Raw genomic sequence first — 14,669 nt, 5'->3', positions numbered from 1 at the left:
TGCTAATTCTGCCTCATTGAGTTTTTGTCACCTCATGATCACCGTGTTCATCGTCCATCATGTTCTCATTTAGGTCATCAATGTCACCAGCTAGTATTGCATAATCTTTTATTATTCATCGACACCGAATATACCGAATTACTTAGCTTCAATAATTACTTTTGAATTTATCATTCCAGTCTCTTGCCTGGCTGGACTTGTCGGATAATCACCTCGTGCGTATTGAAGAAAGCACTTTTTCAGCGTTACCCAAACTGCGTTGGTTGGATCTCAGCAATAACTCTCCGTTCAATTCTGGTGACCGTGAAAGCAACGTCTTCAAAGGATTAGAACGTAAACTATCTCACTTGGGCTTAAGAAACGTCAGCTTGTTAAACGTAAATAAAATTTTAATATTTTTAAAATAATAATTTTGTCTGGTGTCAGTGAGGCTAAATTTTATAGTTGAAACTGATATTTTAAGCGAGTGAATGAAAGATTGAGAATTTTTGACAAAGAAAGAAAGAAAAATAAACATTTTATTCACTATTCGTAAAACCGTACAGCACTTAAATGAAACAAACACAATCACGTTACTATTACTTGTTATTTTTAGATGCCACTGATGCTTTTGCCGAAATTAAAGAGCTTAGATTTGTCGTACAACAATCTACCATCGATACCGCCAGACACGACAGCCAAACTAACTCATTTAAGAGAACTAGATCTATCTTACAATGATCTAAGCACCGTTCCCGTTGTAAGTGTGATTCTATGCTACCATTTATATACCTAACCACTTTGATCACTTCAACATTTTATCTCATTTATTTCGTTTTAGGCGACACATTCATTGAATGAACTACGTTGGCTTTCACTATCTGGAAATCCAATAACGGCTCTAATGAATACTAGTCTTTACGGAATATCTCCTCGACTCGAATATCTCGACATTACGCATCTTCGGATCAGAATTCTCGAGGTATGATTTTAAACTAACCTTCAAGAATTAAACGTGGAGTTAAGACGAGGTAAACCATAATTATCCCTATTACCTTTCAGCATGGCGTTTTCAATAAGATGTATGGCCTGAGAACGCTTAAAATAACCGTTTACGACAGTAGAGAATTTAGTATCCCCAAGATGCTTACACAAAATGCTGCGTTGGAGAATCTTCTGCTTGATGTTGAAAATCCAGCAGTCGAGCTTGGTAAAGAAATGAGTGGTCCGTTGCCTTGTAAGCTGAGTAATATTACAATAACAGGAAGAGGAATGAAATACTTGTCACCATACCTGTTGAGTGTTAGTATTATATTATACCTCGAAAGTATTTTTATTATTTTAGATATATTTGATTCTAAATTAAGTTTTCTCTTTAGGGTGTCCACTCTAAAGTTTTGAAGCTGACTATTTATAATACGAGCATAGAAGAGATAGCCCCAGAAGTTTTTTGGAGACCAGGGCGTGTCAAAAACTTAACTCTTGATTTGAGGTCAAACTATCTGATGAAAGCGCCAAACCCAAGTCAGAAGGAATGGCCAGGTGTACCAAATAGCCTTTTCCTTCATGATATATTGGTAGCAAATAATCCTCTCTACTGTGATTGTGGAATTGGGTAAGATTTTGATACGCTAAATAGTTCAATTTGCATCAATTTCACTTCAGAGACATGGATGCATCGAATTCAGCAGTGCTTGCTATAAAGCTTTAGACATTATATGCACACATATCTACTAACTGCTTATGTTAATGATTTTCATTTTGCCTAATAGGTGGATAGAAGCTTGGGACCGTCAGAGGAGACAATACCTCTGTCAGGGTCCGTCAAACTGTGTTGCAACGCGCGACGACGTCAGATTGGCGAGGTGCGCGTACTATGACAACAGGACTTTAAATGACGTAAGTATTCTCATGAACTATGAATACCTTACCACTACACGGGCCTACCTGTACGAACAAATAATAAGTCTTACTTACTTATTATTTATTCGTAGGCCTACCTAGCTGACGCGGGTCGCAGGGAGTGGGTGGACGTCTTTTGAAAAATATGTACTTAGTATGAGCAGCGCTAACTGCATGCGTTGCGTGTGACGGATTTTATCTATACTTGGACCCGCGGGGCGGGCGTGCGCCCGCTCCGTGCACCTGTGCTATCTAGCGTAGACCCTTAAGCTAAAACACAATGGCGGCGGACGGTTTCTAGCATTAGATTAGAGTACGGACCCACTGGTGTGCGCCCGCTCCGTACATCTGCCCCATCTAGCGTAGACCCTTAGAGTATGATCTAATTATTTTAATATAAAACAAAAAAGTTTGCCTCTTGTACTAGATATAATCATCCAAAATATTTTCTCCAGTGGTAATCAAGTCCAAATTAACACGCTTGCAATAAGACTCCTCCAACAGTTGTCATTCAAGATAATGTCACATGTTTAGCTAACGTCAATTAAATATTCTTAAAAGAATTTACAACTTATTTGTCTATTTCAGGTGTTAACTAGAGACTTAGACTGCGGTTGGAGCAGTGCGTTCCGACGTCTGCCCAATGCCTTCATAGTGATAGGCATGTTACTATTGACTTTTCTTTACGTATGAGGACTGTATTGGCTCCTTGGGGTATATGAAGAGTTCCACCTAATCCTGGCACGGATCTATAATTTTTAGTGACGTGCTGTTAACGTTATGGGTAATTTTTTAATTGCTCATTTTCACAATGACGACAAGGGGCAATGGAAAAGTTGCCCGATCTACCAATATTACCAGAAGAGTGAGATGGTCTAGTAGATTTTGAAAATGATTTTCTATGTGCATGTACCTGTATGCGTGGCTTACCTACCGAATCTACCGAGATGTGATCCCAAAAAGCCAAATCTAGATAATCTTAGTGATACGGACACTTTTTATTGGCGTCATCTGGAGCAAAGTGAAATGTGTTAAAGACGTGATTTTATAGAAATGAATACGATGAACTTGTAAATGATTGCAGTGAAAGTCTAGTGTTGCCTATAATATACCTATGTGATTAATTATCGTTTTAAAAGAAGTGACGACAGGAATGATCTCAAGGGATTAAATATTTCAACAACTTTGGAGTTTCCCTTATTTCTTGGAACACTAGATTGTACCAAATGTATGTATCGTTGATATATGTTTTTGAGTGTATAGAATTAAGATCCGATTTCCAGAATTCTCTCATTTTGTGCACTGCCTTAAGTAATTTTCTGTGAGTGAGAGAAGTAGTTTTCTGTGATTTTTGTCCAGAAAATGTGTCCAACTCGAAGGTGCATTTGAAATGGTTTTTGGAATCAAGGGATTAACACATTTACCTAATGATTTATGTGTGGAAGTGCACTTAATGCGTTTAGAAATTGCATTTACGTCGGTTTAAGATATGTTCACAGGAAAGCAATGACTTAATAAGGATCGTATAAGTAGACTGCATTCGCTGGAATGAGATGTGTTCGTCCATTAATAAGGTTAACAATATGATTTTTAGGTTTATTTGTTTGTGTATTAGTAACCTTTAGTCGTAGGTTGAACAATGCTTTAGGTACTTTACGATTATCGATCAGATGTTCATCATCTTTCCTTATGTCATCATCACGAAAGTAAATCAAGACATACCACCTTAGATTATTATGTACAGTTGTTCGCGTATTAGTACAAAAGTAAATCTCGTTATTTTATTATACCTACTTACTTTCTTGTTTCAGAGCCACTATCTTCTTTGCATTAAAAATATCAATGCTGTTTTATTATAAGTAGCCTTTTATAATTCAATATAATATTAACGGAATTCCAGTGTAAGTTTTTACTTCTAATAAAAACAGAATTGATGAATATTTCATGTTTACGCTATACATCTTCATTGTTTAGCTGTTTACAAAGTCTATCAGGTTACTCGTTAAATAAACATATTTTATTACATATTTAAATGTCAGTAGCTATTACTGTATCTACGAAGCATGCTCTAATTTAATCAAGTTATAAGCTAGGATATTATCGACTGAATTGAAATATTTCAAAACAGCAAATGTGCAAACAGACCATCTCAATCGTGATCCTCCTCATCTGAATCCTGATCCGTGACAGCTATTCTCAATACTACGTAGTCTTACTGATCCCGCAATGCCTGTCAAAGGATAAAAGGAACATATTAGTGTTGTTAACAAGAATGAGAATGGTTCCACGGTACTTGGCGATTAAAATGGTTCGATTGTATATACCTACTGCATTAAGTGCAATGACGGATTTGTACTCCGCATCGAAATATGGAGTGTTCACCTATAGTGGTCTCCTGAAGCGTGTTTGCTGTATTGCTCATAACAACATAGTAGCTCACAAAAGCCAAGTCAAATATGCTATAACGTGTTTTAATACGAAAATATAGACTAGTGCCATAAGAATTCTAAATTTTATTGATTCTAGCAAAACAATGTTGTGACCGTGGTTTTGACCTTATCTGGCATCTGTTACTGTTTTAAGCACTGTATTTATTTCATTGCTATTTTGTAGGTGCATATAGCAAGCGCTGACAAAGTTGGAAATCTGGCATCAACTTTACTTACAGCCAAATGAATGCCTTACGCAAGCTTTGTTTTTTGTATTTTTTTTAATTTACAATTTTTTGTAGCATGTGTAGATAAATACCTAGCTTGGCTACGTCTACGTATGGCGTCAGCGTATTTGAAAGAAATAATTTCTTCTATTTCTTCTTTCGGCACCTCTCTATTTAATGGAGGTTAGAAATCACTAATAATGGCTTATATTTTCTTTTATATTCTCAAAACGAGAAGGAATTGTACTTTCTTTTTTAGCTTCGCATACGAAAGTATTCGGTTCTAGTAATTCTGACCTACGTAAGAAGAATTAGTTATTTCTTAAAGTACGTAGTCAGCGTGAAGTGATTTTAATCGTATACCTCTTCTTCAGTGGTCCAGTTGAGCGCGGTGTCAGGCCTACGTATTGACTTTGTTTTCAATGCCATCTCCCCTGTATAAAAACAAACAGTTTGAACCGATTTTATTCAACGTCAGAGTGGTTACTGAATCACAGTAAAAGTTTTATTCTTACTTGAAACATATTCTGAGCATACTACTTATGTAGTAAATATACCCAGCGGCACAAAATTTGGACCTCTCTACATATAAAATTACCTATTGCTGCATACATTGGAAGGCCAGATTTTTTGCCGCTCGGTAGTACGAACTCTAACCATTCCAACTGTAAGTTTTTAAGCAGGAGGACTGAGTTCAAACTTTTATTATTAGTGGAGATCATCATAGGGTCCTAAGAAATGACAATTTAGGAATACCTATTTAATTTGGTTTAAAAAGACTGTTATTAACATGACATAATCTATTATGGTTTCTGACCAATCATTTTGTTAATGGTCTTTAATCTGTCGTACTCGCTTAACCGACTCTTATTTACATTAAAGTTTTAACGCCTTCGATTTGGTATTGAAAACAAACGAATATCGATGTAACAATGAATATATTTTGTGATATATATTACTCTAATTCTATTTTTGATAATACCTAAGACGGATATTGCTGAACTTGTCGGGAATGGTAGCTGAATTTAAATAGTATCATTAATAACGCTTCTTTAATGCTAAAGTAGCTTTCTGAATGTCAATTTGTGATTAATGTTCTTTAATCGAATAAACATTAAGGCATGTACTTCGTAATTTTACTTCGGACTCTAAATTATTTTTATAAGCAACTCTTTTGAAAAAGTATTGCTAGAGTTTGTATGGATATTCACTTTTAACTGTATAGTCAAGGGCATAAATACATAGCCATAGCGTCAAAATATACATCGACCATATGTTTAATGGCATAAAGGCGTATAGATATTTTTGACGTCTTGATAACGTATATATATTTATGCTCTTGACCGTACCTATCATCCTACTTTCTCCATACAAGCAACTATGTAGTGTTTTTGACACTGTTTTCGAGCACATGGTATAAAATAAATTTCGTTTAAAGACTTAATTTTATTACTTAAATTGTTTTAAGTGTCATTATTATTCAAGTTATTATTTTAATTTACAGTCAGAATCGATTTCGAAGGCTCTCTGATTCAAATTTAAATAAAATACCTACGTGCTACAAACGGATTAGGTACTTATACAATTCTGAGCCAGAGAACCGCCGATATGTACTTAAAGGCAAAATAATGGCTCATAATAATTACAAATATCTTATTACAAAAACTTATCATATCATGCAAATGAGCCTTTTTTGCAGGTATTATTAATTATTATTATCAAAAAGTACTGATGTCATACTGTCATTAAGTATAACTCTTTAATTCTGGATGGAATGGAAAAGGAATGTATATAACGACAAAATGAGTTAGCAACTTGTCTTGGTTGTAAAGTGTGAAAAAAGATATGTACGAGCAGTGACTTTGGCATATTGTTTTTATGTTAAGTCGAAAGTGAGCTTTTATAAAGTGTACTTTCATATCTCAAAAACAAAAATAACGGCGAAAGTGGAAGAAAGATGTAAGTCTCACTTAGGTACGAATTTCTGCTGCTTGCTGTAACATGGCTCTTACTCACGTTAATCCTGGTACTGCGCTGGTTTGCTGTGCGTCCGTTTTCCATGGTTATTTCGACCAGACTATTCTTGTTTCACGTTTAAAAGGTAATCTTCAGTCGAAACTTCAGTTTCATTCAAGACAATAATTATTTTATATTGGCTGTTATTTTTGTCTTAGGGATTTATGCCAGTACAAATCTGCTGAAAACTAGATACCGTAAGGTCGGGGTACTTTGACCCATTGGACGTTTACATAAAAAAGTAAAGTAAAAACGTCAAAATGTGATCGATCAATTAACACCAACCACATGGCAAAGAGGCCCACATTCTCAACTCAAAGCAATAATAAAACCAAGACCGAGTTAATCCCGAGGGCCAAAGTTACCCTTCAGGGCCAAAGTACCCCGACCTTACGGTATTTATACAGATTATTATCAACTTGTATAGATTATTAAAAATAAACACATGCCATTTAGCGTGGCACGACCGAGTACAAAATAAATTTCGCTTAAGTCACAGTTCGTGTAATGCTCCGTCTTACACCGTTTGTTGTTCACTTACGATTGTGTTCAAATGAATATTTTAAAAATATTTACGATAAATTTACATTTCATTTATGTCGATTACTTTTTTACAACTTCAGATAATTATCATTCCTTTATAAAACCGAAACTACGATGCGCTATTAATGGCTTTGTATATTTTGCAGCATCGACGAAATGAAATAATTCAATCACTTTGCAAGGTTCCATGTGATAGAGGTAGCTAGTGCCAATGGATTAGAGAATAAAGGTAAAAGCAATCTTAGGTCATCGTAGATATTGTTTAAGCTCGGTTGAATTCTTTGTCCGATTGGAATATATATACAACAACAACATGTACTATCCTTAGGGGCTGTTTCACCATCCATTGATTAGCGTTAACCGACGGTTTAATGTGATGCCGTCTCCGTTTATTCGAACAAAACAAATAAAGACGGCATCACACCTAACCGCCAGTTAACACTAATGAATGAATGGTGAAACAGCCCCTTAGAGTATGGCCTGAAAAAAATTATGACAGCGTTTTTAAAGCACAACGTCCGCTTGGACAACGCCATCTGTTGATTGCAGTCGAAGTTAACACGTGATGACGTGATTCAAGTCGAGATACTTCAATGTTCTTGGATAGCGCCCTCTATTCTTGATTAAAGTTAAAATACCCCAGGGGACGTCAAGTTTCATCTCAATCCGTTCAGCTAAAATTGCTTGATTGAATAAGAAATATCGGTTTACTTTTGGTAGGTATGAACTTTCCTCGGTAATCAAGTGATTTGAGCTATGGCATATAGAATCTATAATCTGATTTCTCGCCCTCTGAGTTTTCGGAATTTAGATTTATTAAAACACAGCTCCGATCTCTTCAAATAGTGATATCTTCTACAACGTGCTATTTTTCATTTCCGTTAACCTGAAGGGATCGTTAAATAGGTCAAATGAAATTCTCCAAGACATACGATGGCCTAACTCTTACTTTTTAAAAGATATCAAGAATGAAATCGTACAATTTAGCAGGAGAATCTTAAAAAGTATTTTTTATCTTTCTCTTATGTGTCGTCAATGTCACACTTCAAGTGTGTAAATTTTATTATTCGACCTAAAGGCAAATTAACACTGTGAACTATTATTATGATAAAAAAAAGTTTTGGTCAAAAGTTAATTACCTACCAGGTTGATTCTATCAAGAGCTCATCCATCTATCGGAGCCAACGGAAATGAAGAAAAACATGGTGTATAGAAAACGTTTTTTTCTGCGTGATATAAACGGTCAAGGACTATTATTCCAATCGGAAAAAGATTTTGAGAAATGCCTAGTTTCTTTTAAACGAATATTGTAAACATGCTAAATAAAACGCTGTAAATAAAACTCTCAAAACTAATAAAGTAAAAGATACTATAAATAAAATTCTCGTTTTAGATACATTTTGTAAAATGTATTTATTTAATGTGACAACTATTTAGGACAAGGGAAAAGTTACTGTCTTCACTACTTACGAGTCTATAATGAAATAGTGTGAAATAAAGTAAATTATTGAATTATTAGAGTACCTATCAATAAATTATTGCGAAAAATATTGCTTGTTTTATTATTACTATATGGTGATCTTCATAATCGGAAATCCCTTAACGGAAAATCCAGATTCTATAATGAGTTCTGTTACAAAAAATCTCTTATATATTTATTAGGTACCCAGAATCAAGTTTCAATCATGATTAGCAGTCCGAAGATTCAGATGGGTACTTTAAAATTCTAGAATCCTTCTATCCTAGATATACTAGCGGTAAAAATCTGGCCCTCAAATGTATGCAGAATCGTTAATTTTGTATGTAGGGTCGGCCAAATTTCGTGCTGCTGAGTATAGCTTCAAATAAAAATGAAAAATAAATATTTTAATATTTCACACTTTGAGATCCTAGAAAAATCTCTTTAAGCTTAAACCCCTGGAAATAAAAGATAGTTTGTTATCCCGGAAAATTGTATAGTCCGCGGTATAGCGTAGCGTTAAACGAATTCTAGGCAGACGAACTCGCGGGAACAGTGACACAGTGACACCCACCACTCCCGAGTTATTCGGCTTCATACGTCTGCAGCAATAATAATATTGTCGAATGCAACTCATTTGAGGCTCCCCGCCGCGCCACAAATTGGATTATTTGTCTAACAACATCGTTTACCCGCAATTGCTACAGCGAAATGAACACTTAGGAATGTTCTAGAAATTATTTACTAAGTACTAGCTTTTACCTGCGGCTTCACTCACGAAAAACACTAAGGACTCAACCCGTGTCATACCATGACCGTATTAACAACGTTCAGGCAAAAATCTTTGTTTTTATTTATTAATAAAATGAACATTTAGGTACAGGCTTACACTATGGACCAAAGCGCCTATAAAGCTAGTAAATACCTAATTAGTCAAAAAACAAAAAGAAAGTACCTTTTGGTTAAAGATAAGGCTTTTGGATAAAGTATTTTATAACTTAAAGGAGTATTATAGAAATACCTTTTGGATAAAGTATGTTATAACTTAAAGGAGTATTATAGAACTACCTAATTATCCATTAAGTATTTAAATTATATTCTTTTACATTTTAATTATATTTTTAACAATATTGTACGCCCGAAATGGGTAACTGTTGAAACTACCTGATATTATATGTACTACCATCTAAGTTACACAGTTATACAATAAAAATATTCTGATTCTGATTCTGATTCCGGTATTCCCACGGGATAGGGATAAAATCGCGAAACAACAACCGCTGGGCTTAGTCATGAAATTTCACAAGATTGTTCTTAATGTAACGTCAATGAAAACCACGATTTAATTTTCGGGAATTCTTTAAAAATCCCGAAATTGCAATTTAGCTGCTGGATTTAATGATTTGCGAAGCCGCGGGTAAACACATAGTAGTATATGTATAATGTATAGTTTTAAGTGCAAGAGGAAGAGGGCGGTTCTGCATGTCAATATATGTGTTGTATAGACGTAGCTGCGGCGCAGTAGGTACACGGTTGGTAGCAGAAAAGCAACATAAAAATATTGTTGTTTATTGACATTGGACATCCGGAAAGTAACGCTTGAATCAATCAACTATCTAATCCATCATCATCTCGGCCTATTTAGGCTCAATCAATTAATTAGGTAGTCATTAAGTAATTTTTCTGATATTTTATGATAATAAATGATCATGGGGATTTTATAGACATAGCATAAGGGCCTTTGCACACTGCGTTTTTTACGCGCACAATCGGTACAAACGCGATAAACACAAGTGGTATGTACATACAGTCAAGGGCAATGATATCGACACGGCCAAAGTTACAAAAATATGTATACACGACTTTATGCACTGAACATTAAGGCCGTGTATACATATTTTTGCAACTTTGGCCGTGGCGATATCTTTGCCCTTGACTGTACGAGTATGTATGTAGGTAATGGCTGCTCTATGGAAAGAAAAACGCGGTGCAACGTGCAACGTGCGTCAACGTTGCGTTTAAAGATGCGGCGTGCAAAGGCTCCAGCTAACATGTTTCCACAAATTTTCTCTAATACAGCAAAGTGCAAGTATTAAAAAGTAATAAAGTCTTTGTAAAAAAAACATCCATTTCTTTATTGTCGCCTATATTTGTAAGTGTAAAATAAAAGATCACAATACATAAATACAATATTTTATTAACACTTATTTTTCCTTGCACTATTACGTACCAACAAAAAGTACAAAATCAACTGACGATGAGCCATCTTTATACCAAAGTTTGCACTCTACTACAATTGAAACACCTAACGTGAAGTTGGAAAACTGAACTCCTATCAGTGGGGATTCACTGTCTTTGGTTAAAGGGAACACTGATGGGTCAAAGCCAGGAGGGTCGGGAATGTATTTTATATTGCCGATGTGTTCCGTGTCGTATGGATGTTGACCTCCGCAGTGCAACCAAAGTTTAGCATCCCTCTGGGCCCAATGCTGAACGGTAGACGGAACATCAGTCGCATCAGGCTGCACAGGCTTTGCTCTCCACCCCCAATTTTTATTTATTCTTACTATAACACAAGGCGTGTCTCCGTAACCAAAAGGTGCCTCGCCACACGCTCCCAGATATTTGTAATCGCTCGCATTTCGTCTCCTCTGATTGAGGAGCCTCTCAAGCGCATTCACGTATTTCTGGTAATCATCAACGTGACGTCTGCGATACCAAATCATGGGAGAACTGTCTTCTGTTGTCGGGGTAGCTGTCAAGCCAATGCCGCTTTTAAGGTATTGGAAATCTACAGTTTCATCTAAGTAGACATTGTTTGCTTTTATGATCACCAAGGATACGTAGAGGAATATCATCGTGTATGTACTCAGAAAGATAAGGTACATGATGGAGTATGCGACAATGTACATCCAGCTCTGACATGTTCTACCACAGTACGACTTGTTTTCTTTGTCGTAGCAGTTCTGCCACCATTTCTTTTTGCGCGAGGCGTCTCCCGGGGCACCAGGAGGTTGTCGTTCTTTGGGTTTTTTTAATAACACAGACCCTAATCTAGAAATTTTTTTCAGGGCGGGTGTTGGTGATTCTGGAGTCGGAGGACTTAGCGGATGAAATGTAGGCTTTGGTATATCTAGTTTTGGTAGATCTGGTTTCGATAGTTGTGGTTTCGATGAGACTGCCTTTAACGATTGTATTTTTTGTAAGTCCTGTTTTGATTTTTCCGGCTGTTTGGTTTTGTCTGATGCATCTGATCTTGTCTGTTTATCACTACCTGATTCTTGTGTGTCCAGATCCGATTCTGTGGTATCCGATTCTGGTCCAGTTTTTTTTTTATCTTGACCCGGCTCCACAGAGTCTTGGGTCGGCTCCTCTTTCCGTTCTTTGTCGTCCGACATTTTGTCAGAGTAATAACATAATTTAGTTAAAACTTAATTCTACCACTTTGCATTTCATTTCGCGAATTATATTGACATTGACATAAAGTGAAAACCGTAATTGTTTTTAGACGTCATCAAATTGGTCATGGTATGATATTAAATAAAAAGTTTCAGTAGTAATATAGAAAGTTCGTATATGAGCTGAAAATATAACAGACAAGCAGACAATGGATATAAAGTGAGACTAGTTGTGGATTTATTTCAAAAATTTGAAATAACTTTTTTTAGCCATCGTTTTAACATTGACTCACATTTTACTTGCTTATAATGCCGAGTATTTAAACATTTCCTTTTTTCTGTCTATTTTATTTTAAACTAGTTTTAAGGACTTTCGGCCTCGTCGAGACCCTAAAGACTTTCAACTAGATGAAGATTTCATTGTAATAGAAATAAGGTTGAAATAGGTATACTTGGTTTTGATAGGTATTTAACTAAATGTAAACAAAACAACGGCAATTGGTGCTTTAAATATTGATATTCCCCCATTAAACTAGCTAAAGGTAAACCAAAAATATATGAGTATTGTCAAGAGGGCGCTATTGTTCTTATTTATCTGGCAATAGTTTAGTATAGTCGGAACCAAGTCGGAACAATGACATCTTGACTTGTCTACAACGTTTACCTGTTAGCTCTGATGTTAATTTGGAAAGGTTTTGTAGTGAAATGGTTTAATTCCCCAAGCTTTTTTTTCAGTAGTTTATTATGAACATTATTTACAATGATCCGTTGTTGACTACAAATCGTTTTGGGCATTTTTTGTTATTGTTCAAAGAAACCGCCACAGTGACATTGCCAATCATTAAAATTATTGCCAGTGTAAGTAATTAGTCATATATTTCTGGTCAGGCTTTAAACATTTACATTTCTGTATTAAATACACTAGTTTGATTACACTATTACAATGATAGGTAGGTACGCAAAATGCTTAAAATCCTTGAATGTACCAAATCTGGCAGCTGCAGTTGTTTACATTTAGTTAATTACTTAAACGTTTCAATTATAGTTGTACTTCAAGAATTTACTTCGTACTTGCATAATTTTCAATTTTATTCAAACAGTGCAAGAAATCTTCATTCCACAGCGTGGTCATTCCGCCACGGACACCAAAGCGGTAATATCTGTGAATGGGCGAGTCTCCACAGATTGCGAGGGCCAAATGGGTTCGCCCTCTGAGACCAATGAAGATAAACGTTACACTGGGATTTGTTTTGCCACGACTTGTCGTAGAGTTAAAATTGGATTTTTGGAGATCAACGCGAAAAATCTTTTGCGGATAAGGTCCATGTTGGAGTTTATTTCTATCTTGAGAAGATTTATTTAGCTTCGTAAAGCTTTACGAATTTAGAGCGTAAATTAATCTATTCATATAAAGTAGTCGCATAATTTTTGAATAAGGCTTTAAGTGGTTGGTCTATGGCCTCTGAATGGGGAATGGATGAAAATTTTAGAAACGCTTGAAACTTTTTTTTCGATAGGAATAACCTTTCTTATTAACAGAAAAAATATCTGATTTTTCAGTAGCATCAATAAAATTAATTTTAAAAATGAAAGAGTTTTCTTTACCGCCAAATGACATCTGAAGCTTATGTCAGTTTCAATGGGCGTTAACATGAAAATCAAGGTCGGTATTTCCATGTCAGTATTATTCGGCCCAGTAAAGAGTGTCACCTGTCAAAACAATCGAGTCAAAGACACATAATTTTTTTTTAATGTGTTTTATTCTGGACTATGGAACAACCCGTAACCGACCGGATTGTCGTAATTTGTCGTAATTATCATCCATATTTCATGATGATCATCATGATAATTTTTGAAAGTCATAATGTAATGTTTGTCATAATTTTTGGTAGTCATACTTTTTAAGCGAAACCGTTTTTTTTTTTTAGAAATGGTTTAATTGGCCATCAGCAGAATTTTATAGGTTAAGTTGGGTTTGTTTTAAAATATTAAAATAATTCTGAACAATTAATGATAATATATACATTATGATAATGACCAACAAAATTTTATAAAAATTATACGAGCCGATATGGACCCATTTAATTATGGCTCCAACATTTTGAAAATAAACAAATACCTACTTGGTTGACATGAATTTTCGAATTATGCGATCGAATTTGACGTGGGTCTTAAGAGGTTAAGTTGTCACTCTACCTGGGTAATACTATTTACCGGACGTACAATACCGACGTGGGAATACCGACATAATATTTTGTGACGCCCATAGAACTAAACTATTGTCAGTTTGACACCAGTTTGTATGGGCGTGTACACGAAATATCAGGTCGGTATTTACATGTCGGTATTATCTGTGCCGGTAAATAGTTATATCATATACTTTAATATCATTAATTTGACATTATTACGGAAAGAACATGCCAAGTCACCTTTTTTAAAAATTGACAAAGTACTATGACTTACCACTGAATTAAATAATCTGAAAACATATAAAATCTATTTTTTTATCTTTTAAATAAATGGTAACCATAGCAATTGTTCTTGAAAACTAACTTTCAAACGCTATAACTCAAAAAGTTGCTGAGGTGACTAGACACGTTCTTTCCGTGAACCCTTCATTTGTGTTATATCATTTAATTTCATATCATTGATTTGACATAATGAGGGCTATCGTTTTTTGCCTCACTAGATGGCGCACTGTAGCGTGAGGTTTTTA

The 14,669-nt window shown here is 35.3% G+C and overlaps 2 protein-coding genes across 3 annotated transcripts in view; one reads left to right on the top strand and one right to left on the bottom strand.

Moving 5' to 3' along the window:
• chp (leucine rich repeat containing G protein-coupled receptor chaoptin) overlaps positions 1–6,435 on the top strand; it is a 65,904-nt gene extending 59,469 nt beyond the window's left edge. For both annotated transcript variants that reach the window (XM_074096101.1, XM_074096100.1), the window contains 7 exons: positions 180–377; positions 596–739; positions 821–961; positions 1,042–1,281; positions 1,359–1,594; positions 1,752–1,878; positions 2,470–6,435. In XM_074096101.1, the coding sequence (XP_073952202.1) occupies positions 180–377; positions 596–739; positions 821–961; positions 1,042–1,281; positions 1,359–1,594; positions 1,752–1,878; positions 2,470–2,574 (1,191 nt within the window). In that variant the 3' untranslated portion in view covers positions 2,575–6,435. The remainder of the gene's footprint in view (positions 1–179; positions 378–595; positions 740–820; positions 962–1,041; positions 1,282–1,358; positions 1,595–1,751; positions 1,879–2,469) is intronic.
• A 4,297-nt stretch (positions 6,436–10,732) lies between these two features.
• LOC141434467 (sodium/potassium-transporting ATPase subunit beta-1-like) lies at positions 10,733–11,953 on the bottom strand. The gene has a single exon (XM_074096886.1). It carries the CDS (start codon positions 11,951–11,953, stop codon positions 10,778–10,780), a length of 1,176 nt encoding a protein of 391 aa, XP_073952987.1. The 3' UTR covers positions 10,733–10,777.
• Positions 11,954–14,669: the final 2,716 nt, after the last annotated feature.

This window comes from Choristoneura fumiferana, chromosome 13 (genome assembly GCF_025370935.1).
Source record: "Choristoneura fumiferana chromosome 13, NRCan_CFum_1, whole genome shotgun sequence".
NCBI classification, from domain to species: domain Eukaryota; kingdom Metazoa; phylum Arthropoda; class Insecta; order Lepidoptera; family Tortricidae; genus Choristoneura; species Choristoneura fumiferana.
Note: the sequence above shows the minus strand (reverse complement) of the source record. Positions and strands in the feature narration are given on the sequence as shown.

Coding starts and splice junctions, on each gene's coding strand:
- LOC141434467 (XM_074096886.1), bottom strand. CDS start 11,953: ATGTCGGACGACAAAGAACGGAAAGAGGAGCCGACCCAAGACTCTGTG.